This window comes from Euleptes europaea, chromosome 7 (genome assembly GCF_029931775.1).
Source record: "Euleptes europaea isolate rEulEur1 chromosome 7, rEulEur1.hap1, whole genome shotgun sequence".
In the NCBI taxonomy this organism is placed as follows: domain Eukaryota; kingdom Metazoa; phylum Chordata; class Lepidosauria; order Squamata; family Sphaerodactylidae; genus Euleptes; species Euleptes europaea.
The window spans coordinates 34528392-34540668 of NC_079318.1; the positions used below are offsets into that span (position 1 = coordinate 34528392).

Consider the following 12277-nt stretch of genomic DNA (forward strand, 5'->3'; position numbering starts at 1 on the left):
TCCAAATCCATTTCCTTCTTCCTCCTCCCTCCGCCAATCACCAGTTGCGACGACCCGTCGGACCAATGGGGTTGGGCGGGGCGGCGAGGGCCAGGAGGGCGAGGTCACCGCCAGCCAATCGGCGAGGGCCTTTCGGAGGCCCCCGCTGATGCCGCGCCGCCCGCCTGTCTTCCTGCCTGCCTGCCTGTCCGGAGGTGGGCGGCCGCTTTGCCTCCGCCTCCTGGGGCAGCTGTCGAGGGGGTTCCCGGTGGCTCCGCTCCGCCGTCTCCGCCGGGCCTCCGAGGCCCTCAGCGGGCGAGGCGATGCAGCCTCCGGGCCCCCAGCAGCCTCCCCCCGCTCCGCCGCCGCCGCTCTACGCGCCTCATAACGGAGACTTCACCTTCGTCTCCTCGGCCGAAGCGGAAGGTAAGAGGGGGCGGGGGGGGGCGCGAGGCTCCGAAGGGTTGCGGCTACTGAAGGGGGAGGCGGGGGCGGCCGGCGCTGTCCGCTTCCCCCCGGCGCCCCGGTCTAGAGTTGTGTCTCCAGGGTGGGTATGGAAACACGACTCCGTGTGAACGCCTCCAAGCCTCTTGGCCTAGCCCAGTCTTCGTGGCAAAAGGCCCCTGCGCGTAGCCGGGACGGATGTTTATCCCAGGGAGATAATTCACAGTGGGTCGCCGTGTTAGTCTGTCTGCGGTAGTAGAAAAGAGCCAGAGTCCAGGAGCACCTTCAAGACTAACAAAAATATTTTCTGGCAGGCTATGAGCTTTTATGAGCCACAGCTCCCTTCTTCAGATACAGCTAGAATGTGGGAGAACATTTCAACCTTCCAGGACATTCTGTTGCAGATTTAAGAGCACCAGTTCTCTTACAAAGGAATTTCAAAGGGAGGTTGGAAAGAGAAACGGCTGACTTATAGTTGATATTCAAACTTAAAGACAATGCATTTACCTGGGCTGAATAAAGACCTTGCATTCATGGCTCATGACCAATGCTGGTTTCTCCACACCCATCTCTCCCCTGGACATCACAGGGCGAAAACGCACGGTCGCTTTATCCTCCTTTAATCCCTGTTTCAGCCAGGATTCAGCCTGGATCGAACGCATGCGTTTCGCCTAATGTGAGTTCGATCCTGGCTAAAACAGGGATTAAAGGAGGATAAAGCGACCGTGCGTTTTCACCCATTGACTCTTCTGCATACCACACCTAATCCCATCACGCCTGCTATTCACATTTACATACTGTTAACATTTACATACTAATGCTTGTCTGAATTCACTCTCCTCTACTTAAAGACAGATGGATTGACATTCTAGCTGTATCTGAAGAAGTGAGCTGTGGATCACGAAAGCTCACACCCTGCCAGAAAATATTTTTGTTAGTCTTTAAGGTTCTACTGGACTCTTGCCCTTTTCTACTATCCCAGGGAGAGACCAAGGGAATGAGGGAGCGTTTCCACAGGGCTGCTTCTGATGGCGCCAAGCCCTTTTTTTTTTCCCCCGTGCCATCCTAGGCAGAGTTATTCTGGCCCTTTAAAATCGGTGAGTTTAGACTCGGGTAACTTCACAGCCTTCCATTTGCAAGATCTGAACAAGGCTGTCAAAGATAGGACATTTTGGAGGACTTTCATTCATAGGGTCGCCATGAGTCGGAAGCGACTTGACGGCACTTAACACACACAACTTCATATGATTGCATGGTGAGTTGTGCAGCCACCGGAAAAGAGCTGAGTGCATCCTATTCGTGTCAATACCTTCAGGGCTTCTGTTCCGGGCTGCTGCTGATTTTCTGTCACGTACGCACGCACCCAAATCCGATTTTGCAGGATTGTGAATGTGGCAAATGGGACTCCTGAGCTAGTATGAGCATGTATAAATCTTGTGTGTAAACTATGTCAGAAATATACTTCTGGCAATGGCAAAGTTAAATATTTCCAATATTACAAAAAAGAAATTGCTGGAAACAATATTAAACAATAGCTAATGTGATGAAATTAGAACGAAAAGCTGAACAAGAGGGAAGGAGATCACCAAAGAGACAGGAAGGCCATTTGTGCATGGGAGGTTTTGCCTTGGATTTGCCGCTCTCCAGATGCACATTTTCCCCATTCAGATTCTCAAATCTCTGTATGGGGACTTATTTTTGAGTTTTGAGACTTCGGATGGGGAAAATGTGCATCTAGAAAGCAGCAAATCCAAGGCAAAACGTCCCATTCATAGATTGCCTTAAAGAAACTTTTTTATCTGTTGCTTAAAACTAAGCAGAGGGGAAATGATTTGGAAGGACTGAGTTCTAGGTATGAGTTGGTTCATTCTTCCATTTGCGTTGCACTCAGTTTTCTCTTGAAATGTAACACAAAGAAGCTCTACTAGAGCTTTTGCTTCTGTTCTTACCCTTGCCTCAGAAGATGGGGCACATGGAGCAGGGCTTCTGAAGATTACCTTCGTTGCCAGGCAGGTTCATAATGTGTGTGCGTGTAAATTTCCAGGTTGCTTTCATCTGCAGAAGCAGGCTGTAGTCTACGAAATGCCCAGGCTGCTGATAATATGGCTCCTCACTAATGTGCTTTGCTGTGGTTGATAGGGTGTGTGTGTGTGGGGGGGGGGGGAAACATGATCCTAGATCTAGAATTTTTTGGCCTGTTCCCACTACTACTCATTCCATGTAATTTTAGTACATTCCACTTTTGTATGTTCCATGAAGAACCTTGTTCTTAGAAGAGCATATAGATTATGTTGCTAAGATTCCCTTCCAGAGTCCCTCATTGGTGTAGTGGATAAGTGTTGGACTAGAATCTGGGAGACCCAGACTCAATCCATACTCTGCCATGAAGCTTGGTGGGTGACCTTGGGGCAGTTACTCTCTCAGGCTAACCTTCCTCAAAGGGTTGTTGTGAGGGTAAAAGGGAGGAGGAAAGAGTGATGTACACCGCACTGAGCTCCTTGGATGAAGGGTGGGATAAAATGTAATAAATAAACAAATACTATTTTCATCTGGCGTATAAATTATTCTCATTGACTCTTTTGACCTAGCTAAGGAAAATCGTGCTTCTGTAACCAGTGATAGATTATTGTATGACATTCTATGTAGGGGCTGCCCTTGAAGGTATCCTGGAAACTTCAGCTAATGCCCTTCTTTTGATGGGCACTGGCTTCTGTGTTCAGACCATGCCAGTTTTGAAATGGATGAACCCCCTTTCTTTGTGTTTCCAGGCCTCATTCAAGGTGCTGGGTCTTAACTGTAAAGCCCTTTACAACCTGGGACTCACATACTTGGAGGACTGCTTCTCCCTGTACCAACCTGCCTGGTAACTAAGGTCCTGACAGTGGTAAGAACTTGATCAATCTCAGTTCTGGCTCTGACATTATGGAATGGCTTTTCAGAGGACCACAGAGCATCTTCCCTAGTAATCGTTCACAAAAAGTGCAAGTCTTCAGGAGGCCATTTATAGACTGACATTTATTGCAGTGGCAGGCTGTTATCCTTATTAGGTAATTGATAACTTTGTTTTAATATTAGTTGAGGCTGCTAGTTATGATGTGTATTAATATTGGTATTTGTAAGCTACTTCAAGTGTATATAAATGTAAACTAGCTAAAATACACTAAAAATTGTAAGGCTTATTATGTCAATAATACTCGTCTACCTACATTCTAGAATTGGAAAACCACGCTTGTGGTTTCTTACAACTGTGTCTTTATTTCTTTTCTTAAGAACTTAGCGGTTCAATAGCTTCTCCTGATGTGAAGCTCAATCTTGGAGGAGGAAGTGGAGAATTTATTAAAGAATCTACTGCAACTACATTCTTAAGACAGAGAGGTTATGGCTGGCTTTTGGAAGTAGAGGATGATGACCCTGAAGATAATAAGCCTCTCTTGTATGTAAATATTCTGAAGCTCATTATTTGTTTTTGAGTGTGGTCTTTTTATGTAAATAAAATAGTAATATTTATTTAATTTATTCAAAATATTTCTATCCGACTTTTCTCTCTTTGGACTCAAGGCAGTGAACAATATAGTAACCAAGTTGCAAAGACACAAACCATCATCTAATTAACAATATTAAAACAGATTTAATACACAACCCATTTAAAAGCATTCAGACTTAAAACACATAAATCCACTGTTTGAAAAGTTCCATGATTGTTGGCATTGAAACAAAGTATAATCACTTTAATAGTTTCATTAATAAAAGTCTCATTCACTATTCTTATTTTCTTGGGTAAAATTTTGTTGTCAGATCAGTACAAAAGATCTCATGATTTGGAGGTAACACCAATTCAATTTACGTGCTCAGAGAATACCAATTCCATTTGAACTCAGATCTGCAGTAGAATTGGTATTATGTGAAGGACAGCTTTTTAAATGCTAAGAAAGACAAGACATGGTAGATGATGATTTGCCTTTACAAGCTGCTTTCTTCCTGCAACTCCCTAATCATTCAAGGGTGATATATGCAGAAACATTGACTTTAAGTAAGTCCATTACTAGGGTTAGCCAATACATTCTTGGTAACTATGGCTTGGGGCTAATAGCGCTGTCAGGAAGAGTCTTGCTGTTATTGACAACTGGCAGTGCTTCTGTTTGTTCAGTGGCAGTTAAGGTTGACTCAAACAGGGAAATCTTGTTCTGAGTGCATTTTTCGTATGCTTCCAATAATACTTTGCTATGATGTAAAAAGGAGCTCCGTGGCGCAGAGTGGTAAGCTGCAGTACTGCAGTCAAAAGCTCTGCTCACAACCTGAGTTCGATCCCTGCGGAAGTTGGTTTCAGGTAGCCAGCTCAAGGTTGACTCAGCCTTCCATCCTTCCGAGGTCGGTTAAATGAGTACCCAGCTTGCTGGGGGTAAAAGGAAGATGACTGGGGAAGGCACTGGCAAACCACCCCGTAAACAAAGTCTGCCTTGGAAACGTCGGGATGTGACGCCACCCCATGGGTCAGGAATGACCCGGTGCTTGCACAGGGGACCTTTACTTACTTTTTATGATGTAAAAAAAATAGCAGCAAGTCAGGTATCTGCCAGTGCATCTTGAAACTGGGTCTCTTGGGTGGGCGTATTATGTTCAAACTGATATTACATGAGTACAGCAGGGCTCAGGCCAGCCCACGTCCAGCATAGATACAACTAGTCATAAAATTATTCATATAATATAACACTAATTAAAGCTATAACAGTATCTAATTAAACAATTAAAATCACAACATCCAATAAAATCACAACATCCAATAACATCAATGACGCTTCCATGTCAACAGTGGTTGGAAAATTCAGGTGGGAGAGTGGCAGGCATATAAAATAGACTAAAGGTGAAAGAAGATGGAACGGGGAGGCCAGCTTATGATGAAACCACTGCTGTCCTCACTCGTAGGCCTGGCATAACATCTCTCTTACAGGCCCTGCTGAATTGAGCTAGGTCCGTCAGGGCCCTGGTCTCATTTGACAGATTGTTTCACCAGGCTGTCGAGGACAGCCAGGTACTTCTCAGGCCATGGATCGCTAATAAGTTGTTTGATGAGCGTAAAGCTCTTTGAGGGATATGCCAGGAAAGGCAGTCCCGCAGATACGATGGTTCCTTGTGTTATTTCATAAACCGAGTTAATCTTCTATTCAGATAATTTCAGACATATAATGAAAATATTTTTTTATAACTTTAGGGAGGAGCTAGACATTGATCTGAAGGATATATACTACAAAATTCGGTGTGTCTTGATGCCGATGCCTTCACTTGGATTTAATAGACAAGTAGTAAGAGATAATCCTGACTTCTGGGGTCCGCTGGCAGTTGTCCTGTTCTTTTCAATGATCTCATTATATGGGCAATTCAAGGTATGTGAATCTAATCAGTCAAGCTCCACCTGAATGTGCATTGTGATGTGGACGAAGATGTGTCCACCTGCATGGATGATGCATGCACAGCTCCCTTTCTTGTAAACTTGGCAGTTGTTTGGTTTGAGTAGGTGCATAATGTCATAGTTTACAGATTTGTACTGCAACTTGTTGCATTGTAAACACGACAGAAGCCTCTGTACATGTTCACAAGACCATCACATTCTTCCTTCCACATGTGGCTCCCTGTGTTGACTATAAAGACAAAAAGGGGCTTAAAGAGGTTTGCATTGCTATTGGTCAAGATGAGAGGTCTGTAGTACTTCCATTCACAGACTTGCATCGTCAAATTGCTGCTGTGGAATCTCCTTCAGAGAAGGGAAAACATATATATTATCTTCGCTTTTCCTCTTTTTTTCCTTCTTCACTTAATTTGTATTTCAAACAACAAGTGGAGAGCTTATAGAAATTAGTCAGACTTTGTCACTCAGTAATTCTATCAAATTAGCTATTCATAATGAACTGTAATTTTTTTAAAGGTTGTATCCTGGATTATAACTATTTGGATATTTGGATCCTTGACAATCTTTCTGTTGGCCAGAGTTCTTGGAGGAGAGGTAAGAATCTTGAAATAGAAAACTGTAAGAACCTAACTTAAATTACTTTAAAATTAGTTCCAGCTATTGCATTTTAACTGTTATATTTTTAACTCTAATATAGCAACACCAACAATTCTGAACCTATACAGAAGGGCTGTGACCTTAGAGACATAGAGCACAACTGTGATGTTAGGGGTTAGAGAGTCAGACTGGGACTGGTAAGACCCAGATTCATATCCTCAGCCAGTCATGAAACTTGCTGAGAGAGAGTCACTGGCTCAAGGTACTTCACAGTCCTGTTGTGAGGATATAATGTTGCAGAAGAGGGGAAAGAGCCATGTATGCCATCCTGCGCTCATTAGATGAAGGGTGGGATAAAAATATGGTAGGTAAAAGCAAATGTTAATTGACAAAGCAAGGTTGTAGAGAATAACAGACTGATGGAAATAAGGTGGGTGATAGGATGATGCTGTGATAGGGCAGGAAGACTCGCTGAAAAAGAGAGACATAATGAAACATTGGCTTTCTGGGTTCAGGGTTGAGCAGTCCTTTGGAGCTTTTGTTGGTAGACTGAACTGTTGTTGATGACGTCCATAACTTGATTAACTTCAAATTTTCAGGTAGCATACGGCCAGGTTCTTGGAGTGATCGGATATTCCTTACTTCCTCTTATTGTAATAGCACCTGTGCTCTTGGTGGTTGGATCATTTGAAGTTGTTTCTACTTTAATAAAAGTAAGTGCAATGTTATGCTTGACAGGTGGTCGAAGTTGTTTCTTAAAAATCACACTGGTTTACATTTTAGTGGCTTAACTCAGGAAGTGTGTTCTGTCCTTCTCTTCCGTATAATACTCGGGTATACGATACTCTCTTACACTATGGACTGCACATCTAGGGTGTGTGTTACAAAGGCTTTCATGTGGACTGTATACACACAAAGGTGCACTGGTATGTTAGAACAGATCATCCACTGGCCTCAAAACTAGGAAGGCAATAAGAAAAGGAGAGAAGGCAAAACTGGGGCAGGAAATTTTGACCCATCAGGAGAGATATTTGAAGATGATTGTGGTCCTTTCTTCACTGTGAATAATATGAATTCGTAATGCTTGTCAAATAGCTTATCCCAAGTATATGGTGATACTGTCAGTACTCTTAATCCTTATGCTGGCTTTGATTTATGAAATGTTCATGGTAAACTAGGCAATAGATACTGCAAGTTTCTGAAAATGTACAAATACATACGTTAAGCCTTATTTTTGAAGAGATTAAAATTTATGTAGGTCTGTCATACAGTTTAGGTTGAATAGAGTTATATATATTTGCTTGATAATTTATACCCCACCTTTCTTCCCAGTGGGCTGTTACAGTGGCTGTTACACTTTGAAATATTTTAGGACTTCATCAGTGCAGTCCTAGGAAATCAATAGGCATAGACTGGAGTAAATCTATATAAGATTGCACTGTGCCCAACGCACCAGCAGATACCCAGCCAAGATTGTTACAGGCTGTGCCCAGCTGGGCCTTGGAGTTTCCCAAACTGATAGTTTTTGGAGGACTTCAACGTCCATGCCAGTACCGCTCTGTCATCGCAGGCTTCTGACCTGCACTGTCATCCATGGAGGCACTGGGGCTCTTCCAATTAGTTTTGGGTCCCACACATCAAGCAGGACACACACTGGATCTGATTTTGGGGGCAGGTGTGGGTCTGATGCCAAATGAGGAGGTTCCATGGTCAGACCACTTTGTTCTGAAGGCCTGGATAGATTAGCACTCCCACCCTGTTTGGGCAACAACCTGGTTTATTCTCGCCCGCAAAGACTTATGGATTGGATTCCAAACAGATTTGTGGGATCCTGTCCCTCCTGGTGATTCTCTGAATGTGCTGTTGGAGGATTGGAACGACTGACTCTCCACAGCCATTGATGAGATCACACCCAGATGCCCTCTTCGCCCCCGTAAAATCCGGGCCCTTTAGTATACAGAGGGGCTCCGGGATATGAAGCGGGGGCTTAGACGGCTGGAGCGAGTTTAGCGGCGCACACATGACGAAGCTGCAAGAACATCTTATAGCACGTTTATGAAAACCTGTGAGATGGCAGTGAAGGCTGCTAAAAAGGAGTTCTGTGCGGCCTCCTTTGCGTCCGCTAGCTCTCACCCAGTACAATTGTTTAGAACACTTGGGTCTCACATCCCTATCAGAAGGGCAACTAAATGTGAAGGTGAATTGGGCACATAGCTGTGAGGCATTTTTGAGCTTTTTTGCGGATAGTCTTGTTGCTCCGCCATGACTTACCTGCCAACTTTGACGCAGTGAGAGAACTGGAGGCCCCTTGCCCGTCTTCAGGTCCAGTTTTGGACCATTTCAGTCGGCTCGCACAAGCCGATGTGGACAGGATGCTGTTAGCTGTAAGACCCACCACTTGCCTCTTAGACCCCTGCCCCTCCTGGCTGGTCAAGGCCAGTCGGGATGTGGTACAGGCCCCTCTAGGAGAGATTACAAACTTGTCCTTTAGTTCGGGGACCTTCCCAGAGGGGCTGAAGGAGGCAGTGATGGGTCTGCCATCATTAGACTCTAGAAATCTTGCCAACTACTGCCTGGAATCAAACTTATTGTACCTGGGTAAGGTAGTTGAGAGAGCGGCGGCTGAGCAGCTTCAGGATTCCTGGATGAGGCATCGGTTTTAGACCCATTTCAGTCAGCCTTCTGCCCTGGCCATGGGACAGAGATGGCTCTAGTCACTCTCACAGAGAACCTCCTTCGACAGCTGGATCGAGGCGGGTCAGGGCTGCTTATACTCTTAGATCTGTCAGCAGCCTTTGACATGGTCGACTATGATCTGTTAGATCACTGCTTCACCAACACTGGGATCCAGGGATCAGCCCTTTAAAGCAGCGCTTCTTTCTCCAGGGTCAGGGACAGAGGGTGGTGCTGGGGGAAGAGGTATTGCAGCAGCGCCCTTTGGTGTGTGGGGTGCCGCAAGGAGCAATCCTCTCCCCTATGTTGTTAAGCGTCTACGTGCGCCCCCTTGCCCAGCTTGTCCAGAGTTTCGGGCTGAGTTGTCATCAGTATGCTGATTACACCCAGCTTTATCTGTTGATGGACGGCCATCTGGACTATGCTCCTGGACAGGAGCATAGTCAGGTGCTTGGACACTGTGACTGGATGGCTGAGAAAAAGTCGGCTGAAATTGAATCCATTGAAGATGGAAGTCCTGTGGCTCAGCTGGGGCGGCTCGGGGTTGAGGTGCTGGCTCCCGGCTATTGATAGCATGCAACTAACACCTTTGTCCGCCTTTAGGAGCCTGGGTGTGACTCTGGATACCTCCCTGTCAATGGAGGCCCAGGTCACAGCCGTGGCTCGGATTGCCTTTTTCCATCTCTGCCGTGCCCGGCAGTTGGTGCCTTACCTCTCCCGCCCTGACTTAGCCACGGTGATCCATGCGACAGTCACCTCCAGACTGGATTACTGTAACTCACTCTACGTAGGGCTGCCCTTGAGACTGACCTAGAAACTCCAGCTGGTACAGTATACTGCGGCGAGACTTCTTATGGGGACCTCGCCACGGGCGCATATTCAGCCAGTGCTTCGTCAGCTGCAGTGGCTCTAGCTGGAGTACAGGATCAGGTTCAAGGTGCTGGTTTTGACCTTTAAAGCCTTACATGGTCTGGGATCGTTGTATCTGGTGTGCCCCACAGAGGATGCTGCGTTCTTCAAATTGAAATCTGCAGGTGGTCCTCAGCCCAAAGTCTGTCTGGCTGTCCTCAACCAGGGCTGCTTCTACCTGGCCCCCGCCTGGTGGAATAGTCTCTCTAGTGAGACCAGGGCCCTGCAGGACCTCAAGAGTTCCGCAGGGCCTGCAAAATGGAACTATTCTGCCAGGCATGTGGTTGAGGACAGCCACGGTTTAAATCTGCACTGGCCTCCCTTTCCCCATCTTTACCATCTTTTTATCTGATGTGTTATGTGTGTGTGTGGGGGGGAGCTTGACTGCCCACAGGTCTTCGGAACCCAGATTCTATCACAATGGGCACCATCAGTATGTCCATGCTCAGAAACCAGGAGTCTGGGCATCGATATACTATTTTATATTTAATGAGGACCTTGGGGCAGTTTTAAATCTGTTTTAAATTTGTTTGTGATTGGTCTGTTATATGTTCTGTTTTAAATGTTTATATTGAATGATTTTGTTATGAGCCACCCTGAGCCCAGCTTTGCTGGGGAGGGCAGATTATAAACCAGGTTATTTTAAGATGACTTTTACTAACATTGATATGTTTAAACTCTTCAGAAAGTAGATATATTTTAATTGTGGCTTAATCTTAAAGCTTACAATAACTGAACTCACCTATGCTACTTGTTTGGAGTTCTAGGATAACCATTTAAATTGTCTTCCTTTCTAAAGAACATGAGAAAGAAACACAAGTTAACAACCTGTGTTCCTAAAAGAAAAGATATGAATGGTTCATCTTGAAAGACTGTGTGCAAAGTGTTAATATTATACAAGCAGGGACCAGTGAGACACGCAGGGGAGGAAAATCACTTTCTCTCCTCACCCCCTCACATCTGCCTCTTCTCTGTGCTGGGGGTGTTAGGGTTCCCCAGAATGCCATCTGCAATCTTCCGCCATTTCCTGACTTCTCAGTAGGCATTACCTGTTTTTTTTTGGGGGGGGGAGGGAATTTATCCTCCGCATTTTTGTTACTTTCTCCATCATCTGCACATAGCCTTATTTTGTGGATTCTTTGATCTGGGACCTTTGTTCAGAATTAAATATATCAATGGTGTTATTTGTACAATTCATATTAAATGCTGTAGAAGTATCTGGAAACTATAAATGTTGTCATGATATAATGTTAAAATAACTTCATTTGCAGTATTTCTTCATCATGTGGTACTGCCCAGTTCATAAGATCACATGACAACTAAGTGTCATATGATGCTGCACATTTTGTTCATACATCACAAATCATTTTTATGATGCACTTTTACGTTACTAGAACAACCGTCAGGGGGCAACCATGTGAATTGATTACATCTTCAACTGACTGAATTGGCCTGCCATTTCAGAACATGAAGGGTAATTAATTAAAGAAAACTGCAAGGATGCCTGACCCCCTGAATACACACATTTGCTGGGTACCACTGAATTCAGCAGATAGTGGTTTCAAGTAATTGTCACTTCTAGAGGTTTCCCTTCCCCCTTGTTCCAGGAAGAAATGCTGGTCTGTTGGAATATTTGGATACTTCTTCCTACGTATAATAATGTAACAGCTCATATTTTATTTTCTTTCAGCTTTTTGGAGTCTTTTGGGCTGCATACAGTGCTGCTTCGTTATTAGTTGGAGAAGAGTTTAAGACCAAGAAGCCCCTCCTGATCTATCCCATCTTCTTATTGTACATTTATTTTTTGTCCTTGTATACTGGGGCCTGATCTGCAGTACTGAATTGGGACAGGAACAGTCTCGCTTACCATGAAGATTGATGAAATGTCAGGTTATACATCCCAACTGAAAGGATAAATGACTCGTCATGCCTGGTTGTCAAGGTTTCAAAAAGTGGTAAACTTAAATATATCTCTGTACATTATTTAAACAGGTTTAGTTATGTTAGAGATTTATAACAGAGTTTTGGGTTTCAAGACTTCTTAGAGTTTATTGAACAAGATAAGAACAATGTGTTTATAAGATGAAGTAGCAGAATTGCAGCTTGTTACCTGTGCCAAAAGCACCAGGGCCCAAAGATAGGCATATTAAGCTAAGGAGAATCCTTATTATTGGTAATAGTTTGAAAATTCAATTTTTCTGTTCTGCACAGCAGATTCTTTAGATATCTATGAATCAGTCCTGATTATTCAGACTAAACTAAGCAAGACAT

At 44.4% G+C, this 12277-nt stretch overlaps 1 protein-coding gene across 1 annotated transcript; it reads left to right on the top strand.

Moving 5' to 3' along the window:
• Positions 1-302: 302 nt before the first annotated feature.
• On the top strand, positions 303-11890 carry YIPF4 (Yip1 domain family member 4). The gene is made up of 6 exons (XM_056852822.1): positions 303-405; positions 3694-3856; positions 5633-5804; positions 6344-6421; positions 7024-7137; positions 11697-11890. The coding sequence occupies exons 1-6, from the start codon at positions 303-305 to the stop codon at positions 11832-11834; spliced, it is 768 nt and encodes a 255-aa protein (XP_056708800.1). The 3' UTR covers positions 11835-11890.
• Positions 11891-12277: the final 387 nt, after the last annotated feature.